Here is a 13,128-nt window from a genome sequence, read left to right as displayed (position 1 = left end):
GCGTCACTGGAATCCAAAGATACCCAATCACCCTTTTTTTCCACGCTGAACAGTCCTGACAGGTGACAAACAAAGCAAGCAGCCAATGTTGACTGATTGCAAGAAACGGGTGTTGACGGTCCGCGTACTTGCATTGGTCTCCAAGGTATCTAAGCGAAATTAATTGTAGATTAGGAGACGACCCAGCTGCACCGTAACGTAAATTAAGCAACTTGGGAGAAGCAGAGACGAAGAGTGTCACTTAGCCACTGGACTGCAGATAGCGAGCGTTGACAGTCAGCGCACGTACGTACTTGCCTACTTGGTCGCCAAGGCATTACCAGAAAAGTAGTTAATACTAGCTAAATGTCCGTGATTTACTACGAGATTAAGAATCCGTGGCTGTGGCTCATATTTTGATAAATAAGAAATATCTTAACATATTATTTTTGAAAAACAATTATCTTGAAAGTCATCGAACAAATCAAGAATAGTCAAAAGATCACGAATACGTATAAAATAAGTGGCAATTAGATGAGCCTGTAACCATTTGTTGAGTGAACTCGCGATCACCAACTCAGATCTTCGTAAGCGTAAAAGGATAATCAGGGAAAGTTCGAGCTCCACCCACCTAGCTGAAGCTGAAGCATCCTGAGTGCAACATAAGAGCGTCACTTAGCCACACGACTCGATCGGGATTAGAACAGCCCAAGCTTTAGGTGAGCAAAAGGTAAACAGAACAGGTGCTTCTGCCAAAAAAGTAGTAGTACCACGAGGATAGAACGCACTTGCGGTCTTGCCCTTCCTCGCTGCTTCCTCGTAACGTACCTCTAGGCTCGTTGGCATGCTCGCTCCTTCAATTCCCGTCTGATGGATCGAGGTTGACACTTCAAGGTTGAATGCGACGGAGAAGGACCGGCGGTGCCAGTACGCTGAACGAGGAATTTTAGGCATCGACTCGGAAGCTGCGAGTACGGCTGCAGCCCAGGCGGGAGCGAAGGCCCATGCTGTTGGGGTCAGTGCCCGTATGGGCCTCGACCTGCCAGCCCAGCCTTGATTAGATCTGGCGTTACATGCTCGGGCCGTCATCAGGGACTTGTCCAAATAAATAGATGCCCAGTTGTGGCCTTTCTGGGTTTCAATTTCCCTGACACGAGCCTCCCAGTCCAGCCCATATCCCCGAGAGCAGGTGTTTTTGTTTTCTGCTTTTCCACCGCCGGTTTGCAGGCCCGCCAAAGCTGCATGCAGAAGGCAAGCCCATCTTGATCGCGCCGCGCAAAAAGCAAAAAGGACATGTCCAAGACATCACATTAACATACTAGCACATGTAGCCGGGTTCAGGTGGGGGAGCTTAATTCCCGTCGTATTCTTAGTTTCTTACCGAGGTGGAGAGCAATATTGACCATGACCAAGAAGGTGAAGCAACCGATCAAGACATGCATGCATCCATGTGCATGCAGGTTGGTTCAGGGCTTCAGGCTCAGCTAGCAGAGTCAGAGATGCATGTCCCCCCCGCCCCCCTGAAGATTCCTAACCGCTGGCAATAATTTCATACATGCACACGTATAGGATTAATTTGAGTACGTCCCGTATTCTCCGTTTGGCGAATTGCATGTCCGTTTAAGTGTTTGAGATGCCCTTTTCAATTACGATCGATATATGCCTGTCACCTAGCTAGCTTGGTCTCTGATCTGTATATACGAAAGCGCGCAAGCGCAAGCGTCGCGCGCGCGTGTGTCTCTCTCTATATATATATATATATATATGGCCAGCTGGAGCAGCATCATGCATCTATGACAACAAGTTCTAAAAAATATAGAGTATGATAACAAGTTGCCATGGATCACATGCAAGTTGATGAATACTTCCATTCGTCGTCCTGAAAGAGCGGAGGAACAGAAGCAAAACATGCCAACCAAACTTAATTACCTTCACGATCGGGTAGACCACATGCCAACATGCAGGAATCTAATCAAGGCCTCAAGCCCTTGATGGCTAGATTAGATCAGCAACTTCCACTGGCTAATATACTACCCACATGTACTCGTGATACACATGTTAGCCGTCGATATCGTCAGGCCCGTGCAGGCCGCTATAGTATTGTTTTCATGACAGGGCACATTTTGTTTTGTTGGAGCCAAAATCGATAAAGATCATTTTGTGGGGTGCAATTTCTAATTATGAATAGTTTGGAAAAAAAAAAGGGGTCGCATGTACATGGTGTGGAGGGCCGGAGACAGATTTTATTTGCAATTAAATGTGGCAGCAGTGAATGAATTAAATACTTGAATAGATAGACAGATTACAAGATGCAACATATGTGCAACATACAAAGGCATGCAGAGCAAAGCAGCCGGGCCTAGCTACATATATATGAGAGATCAATGGATCATCTCCTCAGTGTAAGCAACAGCTAGCTACCCTGCCTGCAGCTACATATATACGTACGTACATACTCGAATATACAGGAGAGAAAGAAAAGAACGCGCCGGTACTCCAAATTAACCAATTTTACAGGGGGGCAACAAAACAGCAGCAATGGCTACAGCTCTCGTCGCCCGACTCACAGAACAAAACATCTCCACATCAGCATCAGCTTCATCTTGGCAGGCTAATGAAATTGCATTAAACCTGCATGCAGGCGTGCTAGCTCAGGCCTCAGGGCAAGCCATGGCCGTCATGGCGGACATGTTGCCGTTGGCCACGTCGACGACGACGACCTCGGCGACGCAGTGCTGCTGCTGCGGCAATGGCGATGGCACCGGCGCCGGCGCCGGAGAAGAAGGATCCGGCTGCGGCACGGCCACCGCAGGCGGGGCGGCGAGGGCCCGCTTGCAGACGGCGTGCTGGGGGGCGTCGAGGAGCGGGATGACGGGGAGGTTGTCGCAGGTGCAGACCTCGATCATGAAGCCGTCGGGGTCGTGGAAGAAGAGCTGGTCCACGTAGATGCCGCCTTCCTCCACCCGCCGCTGCACGTACCGGATCCCCATCTCCTTGAGCCGCCGCTGCACCGTCTCCATGCTCTCACACTGCACATTCAAGATTACACGTCAGCCTTCCACTCCATCGATCATCCACAGCCACACGTACAACATATCATCGATCGAATCTAAATTATTTTTTTCGTGACATTAAGCTGACAGAAGTAGAGTGGCCAGGGCCCGGGCCCGGCCGAGACGTCATCCATCGATCGGCAAATGTTTATCTCGTGCTGTGATTATTCCCCTTTCAACCGGTCACATCGAAAGGCAAATGCATGGATATATTTCTTGCGACTTAAAATGGGAAAAGGGAACTATGCACTATGCAGAAATTAAGCCATGTGTGATGGGCAGGCTCTCGCATGCTGGAGAGTGGAGATATATGTTGTCTGCGCGTGTGTGTGTGTGTGTGCACGCATGTGACCCGTCACCGCCGCCAGCTCACGCGTGCGTCCACCGTGTCGGATTCCACGGCGCTCACGGGTGGGTGCTCTGTGGGGAGCTTTTGCATTGCTTTCTGCCAAGCTAGCTAGTGCAGTATATATACGTTGCAGACAAAAATTGTGGAGTGTATCTGCAGTTGTACGACGACACACCAATTATCTTGCTAGTAGACGTGCGTGTGCTATTGGCAGACAGTGGCGCTATGCATGGACTTGTTGAACAGTTGAAGTGACTACTATGCAATTGCAACGTGCCTGCGGCAGCTAGGTAGTACACATTGATGGATCAAGGCAGATTTAATTATTATTGTTAAGGTTAGATCGACGAAATGCGCATGCATGATGGACTGTGTGCATGCAATGAGCGCATGGTATAGCTAATGTCTCTCTGACAGGATCCTATGGTGTATATATAGCTAATGTCTCACTGACAGGATCCTATGGTATATAGTGTACTATATGCACTGTTTGTGTTAGTTGAGCTGGAATAAATCATGGATCGAGATCTACAACATTGGAGTGGATGGCTAGATAAGTGTAGCACCTACTACTATATATTGATCCACCGGGGGGAAAAGTATTCTGATCAATTGATAATTAAGCCAACAACATTCACGCTCTGTACCGTCTCCGTTAGCTATATTTCGAACCGTGGGTCTCGTACGTCAGTCCGCCGTTTCCTAGCTTGACTTATTACGGTCTATGGAGAGAGCCGTTGCACGTACGTACGGGTGAAGTAAGGAAGCAAAAGACCTCGAGTTGGAGGCAGACTGGCAGATCTATCGAGACCGAGATGGGCTAGCTGTACTTTGGGCAATTGCTTGTGGTCACCGGTCACTGGCTACCTGACAATGAGCGTATATGTCCGGGGCAAGCTTTTGGCGCTACCGTACGCGTAAGACTTCCGGCTCCGGCCACAGATCGAGCCGCATGTGGCAGGTTGGCTTTGCCCACATGGGACTGTTTCCAGAAGAATTACAAGTGGTGGATCTAGCGATCGAGCTTGCTTGCAAAGCAGCTAGGCTAGTTGTAACATCTCAGTCGATCTCTCACTGGCTAATATTTCTCTTTGGTTTTTTCTGACACACACTTGCTCATGCGTTGAATATGGAAATACTAAACTGGATATGCATGCCCTGCAGCTGGGAGCTTGGCTACAGATAGCTTCAGGACATGTATGGCGTGGTCGTGTCGTGCGTACCGTGAATGAGATGTGGTTGTCCTTGGGGTTGATCTCCGCCTTCTTCGCCGGCATGTTCGCCGGGTCCTCCGCCTGCAGCAGGTGCACGCCGATCCCGAAGTTGAACAGCCTGCCAGATCGAAAACCAACCAATTTAATTAATCGATCGACCCATGCGTCAGATTAGCAAGACATTCATAATGCATAATGCGATCGAAGTCCAAGTCGAAGGGTCTCTGTGCGTACCATGCGCCGTCGAAGCCGAAGGAGCCGGGGCGGCGGATGGGGACGAAGCCGAGGACGTTGCGGTAGAAGGCGAGGGAGCTCTCCAGCGACCGGCACACGAGGGACACGTGGTTCAGCGACACCAGCGGCAGCGGCAGCGGCAGCTTGTTGCTGCTGTTGTTGTTCATCGCGCCCACCTCCGTCGCCGTCGTGTTCACCATGATATCTGATCCTTTGCTAAATGTTGGAGTACGTACTTAGCTTAATTTTCTTCTTCTTCTTCTTCTTCCTTTCCGGCTGAGCTATAAACGCGCTCTGCTAGCTGTGCTAGCGCTGCAGTTGCCTGTTGATTATCTGGCCTGCTGGCCAAACGCAAGCGCTAGCTGTACGGTGGCACAGGTTGACCAAAAGTGCCGCGCTCGTCTGGCACACACGCACGTCTTCGATCTCCTGCACGACGATGTACGTCTGTCGCCGGTCGATCGGTCTGTGGATCGATGGAATTAAGCTAGGCGCGCCCTCGCCGGAGACACGCCGGAGACGAGGGAGAAGGGGGAGGAGAGAACTAGCTGGCTATAGTTGGATATAGAGAGTGAGGTTTTGCGTCCTGATAGCTTAGCTAGCGAGACGGACGGACGGATGGAAGGAAGGAAGGAAGGATCGACGCTGCTGTATGGATCGATCACCAGTGGTTGTGAGCTGAGAGAGAGCCGAGGAGGGCGTATATATAGCGTCCCGGGCGGAAGATGCAACTGCAGGTAGGTGTGGAGTGTATAGGTTGCATGTGACTATGTGAGTGGCGCGCGGTTGAGATAAGAGCGCTGTGCTTGCATAAGAGCGCCTCCGGACCGCATCATCACATCGCTCGGGGTGGGAGTCTGGTTATACCCGAAATTTCGGTTCGGTTTTTTGGGTTTTCATGAAATTCGGTTCTTCAAATATGAGGACCGAAGTTATCTTAAAAAATTTGAGAACCCTAAGTTCGGTTCACGGAAGATTTGGTTCGGTTTTCGGTTCGGAACCGAACTAACCGAACATTGTGTTTACGGCAAAAAAATTTAATGAAAACAAATTTAGTTCAATCTTCTACTTACAACACAAAATAGATTTAAGTTACACGCAAAAATAAACACATAATCTTATGTGACACAAACACACGTAATGAGTAAATATCATCTAACATGCAATGAAAACATTAAATTTTAAAGATGCAGCAATGAACTTCAGTTTTCGGGTTTTTTCGGTTAACCGAGGCAAGAGACCGAATTAACCGAACAAACTTCGGTTCTTTGAGTTTGCTGACCGAAGTTTTAAACGGTTCTTCGGTTTCGGTCCAATCGGCTTCGGTTTCCGGTTCTTCGGTGATCGGTTTCGGTTTCTCGGTTTTTATACCCACCCCTACATATCGCGCACCTTGAGGTGTTGATGCTTAAATTAGTATAAACAAATGTTAAACACATGGGGACAAATAATTGCAGCCAGCATGCACCCATGTTTAGGGACTGTCAAGATAATTAGTACGCAGTTGCAATTTTATTTTGCGAGTAGCAGTTGCAAATTTATTCAGCGAAAAATTCAATTTGGTGCCTAGGAACACATGCATGATCCGGGGTGAAAAGAACACTATTGTGAATGTCAAAAAGTATCAAAGAAAGTGTTTTGAGCTATGCTCTACTGCCTTTGTTTTTGTCTTTTGTCTCTTTTGTTCTCTCTTCTTCATGTCAATTCTTCGGAATGATCTGACTTGTACTAAGAACTTAGAGAAGGCAATGGTGAGTATATGAAAGAAACTTTTTTCCTCATGTAATTCATTTTGGATTTCAGTACCAACTTGTTTCGCTGACACGGAATTGGTTAATTATAAGATTTCAATCTAAAATTCCGTGAAATTACGCATATACGAGTCTTAATTTCTTTCTAAAAGGCATCATTTCTCTGGATGTATCTCTCGTGCATTTGACAAATCCATGTGCATACACGCATGATTTTTTGAGTCTAGAATTCAATTTCAACCAAAATGAAAATCCTGCCGGTAATAATTTGATTTTATTACATTTCTATCCAATGAAATAAGTGATGTCAAACGAGTTGTAAATGTATTTCTCACACTATGTCCATGACTCCTCACGGTACACATGTAATTTGGATTGTGCTAAAAGTACTTGTCACGTCAACTTCCAACCATATGCATCACATAATCTTTTATGCTACCACTTGGTCACGCGTATGCGTATGCCATTGTGCAGACAAGAAAGGTACGTCATCATATCATTTTTCCATAATTTGACCCACTTTGTTTTTTGAAACTTTTCTTTGATCAACTTTGTAAGACACCGGTATCGCTATCAGCTCATCGAGCCCTTGTCTCCCACGCCACACATGCATAACGTTCGTTTGTACCTAGGGAACTCACGCGGTTTATCAGCATGCATCCCGTGCTGACTCGTTAACAGCCAGCCCACGTTTTTGTCGCCGGGCGCAATACGCGGACTTATCATGTGGAACTCTTATCGAGTACGAGTAGTATGTCTGCCACATCGACTCCCTGAGTGGCTTGCAACGCCGAAGGCTCGATCCATAGTACTACTACCAAGTACCAACTACCAAGTCAATTAATCACTGTCCAGCTGTGTGAGATCTCTGAAGCTCAGATCCAGATATTTTTCAGGTTTCTTTTGCTAGCTCGTTTCTTCGTCGTCGAAATATATTTTTGTGAGTTTTATACTAATGTGAAAAAAATCATAGAGATACGATATGATGTACCTATAGTCCGTATACATCGAGATACGATGTGATATACCAATAATACGCATGAGCATTTGAAAATAGTCAAACAAAACAAGAACATCTGCATCTGTAAACAGTGATGGAAAAGACAAAACCTTGTATGTATTTATTATCCTAAGGCTATCGTCGTCTTATGAAGAAGCGTTCAAATTTTTATGAATTTTTTTAGTGAAATTTATAGAAGTTTGGTTGTTTCGATGGTCTTGTAAAATTTTTCGACCATTTTATTGGTTTGATTACAATTTGAGTCCGAGCCTATTTAAACTTGCTTTATTCTATATAGTCTAGTATTGTTCCTTTTCTTTTTTGAATAAGAACTCATTAATTAACTCGTACCACTAGACAAATTATGTTCGGATACAATTAATCCTACGGCTCGGAATGTATAGGCCGTTAGCCATACAAGCCGATACAATCCAATAAGTATTTATACAACTTCAAACACCGAAATCTTAAGTAGTTTCAAAAAATTTAGACCTTTTGCTGGATACCAATTTTTTGCCTAAAATGTGTACAATACACAAAGGGTCATATATTTTGGAGTAAATTTCGCAAATCACACTTCTTGAGGTTAGGATTTCACGAGAGTACTAATAAACTCACATAACCACATTTCACGAGGCAGACTGTCTGACAAAATCCAAATTAGATAGATTAAGACGTTTGATGGTATTTTTGATAGTTGCGACCCACCTGTCATGTGCTACGTCGGAGAGGCCGGCCCATTTCGTTGCCAATCAGCTCCTGTACCTGACCCGACACGTCTTTCAATAGTAGGCGCCTGTAAAAAATACGAGAACGAAGGGCTCGCTCACATGACTTTGGCGATTGTAAACGACTGTACTTTTCCTTCCGACCATCTCCTTTTCCCGCAAAAAGCAAAAGTGGTTACCCGCTTGGTGGTGCGCTTGGACTAAGACTAACCGTATGTTATCGTATTTAATATGCTCAAAACCGATGGAGACTTTTGCGATAAGCGACAGGGGCTCTCAGACGAGGACAAAGAATCCTTTCAAGTTTTCGATCGTGTCGAAATCCTGGTACTCCTAGGTCTCAAACTCGGTGACAAACAGTCGTTCAGTCATAAAAACCTGAACTCTTCCTACACATTCCATACTCTAAACTCTTTTTACAAGCAGTGAGAGCGAGGCAGGCCCCGGTAGTAGCAGTAGCACTCATCAGTCGAGCACAAGGACTCTGTTCCCACGAGAGGGCGCGATACCGCAGATCAACAGGGTCCAGTCCAGATCATGTGATAAGCAACAGAACGTACCTGCCTGATCTTTTTGCTTTGCCCCAAACAACGAAAACGAAGCAGACCAGAGCCTGCACGCGCCCACGTTTCTCCTGGTCGTACTATCTTCAGATCTGCATGAGAGCCCCTGCGCGGCTCGATCATGGTCTGCCTTCCGTGGCGAAAAGATTGGCCCGGCCACCTCACAAAAACCATTTTACAAAGAAGTCCTAAAAATCACAATAATTACAGGTCAAGTGATAAACGCCGCCGCCGCTGCTCCTCCTCGTCGCCACCCCCGCTCATCGTCCTCGTGCCGCCGCAGCTCGTTCTCGTCGCCGCCGTTGCTCGTCCTCGTCGCCGCCACTTCTCCTCCTCCTTGTCGCCACTTCTCCTCCTCGCCACCGCCGCTGCTCGTCGTCCTCGTCGCGCTGCCTCCTCCTCGTCGCGCCGCCGCTTCTCCTCCTCGTCGCCGGCGCTGCTCGTCGTTGTCGTCGGGCTGCCTCCTCCTCGTCGTCGCGCCGCCGCTGCCTCCTCCTCGTCGCGCTGCCGCCTAGCGCCGGAAGCCACCGGATCCGACCTCGCAGCCCCCGGATCCAGCGAGACTCCCTTCTCGTCGCAAAAGGAGAAGGTTTCTTCGTCGAGAAGAAGCCACCTTTGTCGCCGCCCGCGAGGGGAGCGCAACAATGGGGAGGTGGAGGAGCGCAGTGACAACGAGAGGGGGCGCGGCTGAGGCGAGCAGAGAGGAAAGGCGGAGCGCAGGGGAGACAAGAAGCATCGCCGGGGAGAAGATGAGACAGGGGAGGAGACAAGCGGGGGAGGTGGGGGAGAAGACGATGGGAGGAGACCGAATGAGTTGCAAATACTTAAATGGGGTTGATTCGAACAAAAAATAGGGGTGTTTCTACAAAATGACCGTCACGACAATCTTTTCGGCACGGAGGGATTACCTAACTCTGGAATCCTCGGTCACGAACTCCACGATTCCCCGCGCGCGGGTAATTGCGGCCGCGAACAGACAAGATCCGGCCGGCACCTCCGACCGTGGAGGTGATCGATGCGTGGCCAGGGCCGAGAGATACGCTGTTCATCAGTGTTCATGCCCTCCCTGTTTAACTGCAGCGGCGCTTGTGTACTGCTGTACCTCAGATTCCTGCCTGACGCTCCAGTTTGTCGCGCGTGTTTGTATCGCTGTGTGCATGTGAGCGAGCGAGTCGTACGTGACAGGCCGGGCAGCAATATTCGTACCACTGTAGTCTTTGCCATCTATATACCTCCTCCGTTCAAAAAAATGGATGCATCTATTTAAAAAAAATTTCTCATCCATACGCTAAGTATGTGTCAGCTTCGCCAGATTTGAGTGGGGGCTGTTTAGTTAGCCAGTGGCAATGGCCTGCTGATGCGTGGAGTACTCGGTGAGTCCGTGACTAGTTTTTGTCAGCCGTACTACTCATCGTACTATTTTAGGTTAGCTAATCGAGATTCAAATCTGGTTTTGCTGTCTATGTTGGTGAACCACTGTTTAATTAGTAGTAGCAGCACGTTACAATTCAGAGGGCCGTAAACTAACTTGATCCAATTAATAAGCACTAATAAACGGGAGAGACGGTACTGGTACCAAATATTCACTCCGGTTCATAATTCTTGTCAAAAATATTACATGTATTTAAACGTGTTTTAGAAATAGATACATTCATTTTGAGACAAATTTGAGACATGTGGAACGGAGGTAGTACGTAGTAACGTGCGTATGCGTTTGGTATCTTCGACCCACGTCGTTGGACAGTCAAAGTTTGCTGCATTGCCGGAGACGTGTGATCCACGAGGGCCATGTGGACGGGCAGATTATAAGTCATATATATGCACGGCTCACAGCCAGACAATGTACCACATGCATATGCATGATCGAGCTATTTGGTCGATCGATCGATCGCCACTTGGACACGTTGCCAGTGTACACATGTACACTCTGGAAAAGTACTACTCCCTCCGATCTATATTACTCGTCGAAATATTACATGTATCTAAACGCTTTTTAAGTATAGATACATTCATATTTGAACAAATTTGAGACAAGTATTATGGATCGGAAGAAGTACGACCGATCGATTTGAAGTTCATGCGCGCATGTCGTCGATCGCCCGATCTGTGTGAATACAACGAACCATGATGCGATACGTATATATGTATAATACGAGCTCGGGAGCCGCCAGTCAATTATACACAGATTACTGCCGATCGAGCTCGGGAGCCGCCAGCCGATTATATGCAGATTATACTGCCGGCCGATGCCTGATAATTAAGGTGTGCCAGCAGGCGTGGGTCGGACGGTTGAAACGGAATGTCAACGGTTCGAGAGAGAGAGGGAGTTAACGTATTTTTATGCCCTCGTTCGTATTGCGCGGAATGTTCGACGTATTATACTATGTCTTACTCCTACAGTCGATCGTATGTACAGCTGGGCCGTCACAAAATAATACCGAGCGAATGTACTTTTTTATTTTAAAACAAGGATCCTTAAGGAAATCAAAGATTCTATTGTATTTTCGATCCCTGCACCCAAATGATAAGCACGACCAACGAGCTGCCGATATATGTACGTAACCTCTCCGTCGACTACGCGTATATATATGTGGTGGTAAAAGATGCGGTGTAGATACTTACGCTATTCTTTTGCACATACTCGCCTGCCGCAAGGCTCGTTTTAATAAGCGGTTACATATTATAGAAAATTTGATCTCTTGACGCGCGTTTGTTACCCGGTCTCTGTTGGTGCTGGGCATCAAGCAAGCAAGTCGCGCGCGTCCTCGCCAGAAATCAAGCGTGTGAACGTTGTAGGCACGCACATGTACACATGCTTTGCAAAAACCGGCGCCATCGATCGGTCGGAAGATGGCAATGGCATCGTGCCGTCGTGCGTCCACATGGCCCCCCGGCCAGACCCAATTGCTATAACTCGCAAAGAAGAAAGAAAGAAAAAGACCCCAGTTGCTATAGCTGTCATCATCCCCTGAGACGCGTTGACCGGGGCTGCTGCGGGGCAACTAACCTCAGTTAACGCGCGGCGCACGAGGATATAAGAAGCACAACTTGTCACGCGCATGTGCGACCGCGAGAGCGACGGGCGGATGGCGCATGCCAATCAATCAAGCGAGCAAACTGCGTGTGCGTCCGCGGTCTCCGGCCTTGGTTCTTGCCAACTCTCTCCGCTCCAGATCGGAGACCGCGGCAAAGAGACAATTTTAATCTTTTCTGAACAACCGTTCGTACAGCTTATTATATGGTTGGGATCTTTTTCTATTTAGGTGGCCAACTAGGCAACGCTCATCCGCAATCATACGTGCTAGTACATGTGTGCGAGAGCGGGAGTTCCCCGGTAGCGCGGGCCGACTTGTCGTCTTATTTTAGCGCGGAATCACCGAGTTGCTGGAGAATAGTATTTGATCAAGGGTTTAATTTGTTTCGGGCCCCGGGTGGAGATATTTATACCTCCGTGTCATGTCATCCGAACGATCATGCATCTATGTCTTTCCGGATGCAGCTGCCTTGTGTACTTGTGTGTTTGGTGGAAAGTGGATATGAACAATGAGAGTATGAGACGTACATGCATGCTTTCAAGACGAGTGTACTTGATTAGCCTCCCTGTTTGTATTCCCACTCTAACTTTCTTCTAGCGGCCGACTGGTTCCCCTGTTGACTGTTCGTGTGTGTGAGTCACTGTAATTTCACCAATTTTGATTCCAACCGGTATTTTGTTCTGAGTACATGTCATGAGCCCTGGTACTTAGAGATTTGGTATTATATAACCACAGCTTTCAAAACAAAAGAAAACCCACATAACTACAGCTACAAGTATTTGGATGATTACGAACAAAGACACTAAATTAGGAGTTTTGGGACCTTTGACTGCAAGACTGATCGCTTCAACCCAACGATCAGTCGTCATGTGACGAAAATACAACCAGAGACATTTATGGCCCTGTTTGGTTAGATTTAAATGTGGTTTTAATTTTTTAGTCAAATAAGGTGAAAAGCCACGTTTAATACTAACCAAACAGGACCTAAGTCAAATCCAAAGAGCAAAGGCCCATGCGATTCAACATCTCCCAAAAAGCCCGGCTTCTAGATTAGTTTATAACCAACACAACAACACCGGTATTTGTCCTTGATAATTGTCTCCGTCTTCTGCTTAAAGAGTCAATATCAAATGGTGCTTCCACATTAAGGTTCACACAAAGATTGTTTACCCGAGCCATGTTGTTTGAAAATCACCTTAGTTGAGGCAAAGTTTCAAATCAA

At 47.3% G+C, this 13,128-nt stretch overlaps 1 protein-coding gene across 1 annotated transcript; it reads right to left on the bottom strand.

Moving 5' to 3' along the window:
* Positions 1 to 2,239: 2,239 nt before the first annotated feature.
* LOC100842326 lies at positions 2,240 to 5,570 on the bottom strand. The gene is made up of 3 exons (XM_003565354.4): positions 4,830 to 5,570; positions 4,605 to 4,713; positions 2,240 to 3,008 (listed from the first exon to the last, which is right to left on the bottom strand). Exons 1-3 carry the CDS (start codon positions 5,027 to 5,029, stop codon positions 2,631 to 2,633), a joined length of 687 nt encoding a protein of 228 aa, XP_003565402.1. The 5' UTR covers positions 5,030 to 5,570; the 3' UTR covers positions 2,240 to 2,630.
* Positions 5,571 to 13,128: the final 7,558 nt, after the last annotated feature.

The sequence above is a fragment of the Brachypodium distachyon genome, chromosome 2 (genome assembly GCF_000005505.3).
Source record: "Brachypodium distachyon strain Bd21 chromosome 2, Brachypodium_distachyon_v3.0, whole genome shotgun sequence".
NCBI lineage: Eukaryota > Viridiplantae > Streptophyta > Magnoliopsida > Poales > Poaceae > Brachypodium > Brachypodium distachyon.
This window is presented reverse-complemented; position numbering and strand designations above follow the sequence as displayed.

Coding starts and splice junctions, on each gene's coding strand:
- LOC100842326 (XM_003565354.4), bottom strand. CDS start 5,029: ATGGTGAACACGACGGCGACGGAGGTGGGCGCGATGAACAACAACAGC. Junction 4,714..4,829: donor TTCGGCTTCGACGGCGCATG/GTACGCACAGAG, acceptor TCGATCTGGCAG/GCTGTTCAACTTCGGGATCG. Junction 3,009..4,604: donor ACAACCACATCTCATTCACG/GTACGCACGACA, acceptor TTGAATGTGCAG/TGTGAGAGCATGGAGACGGT.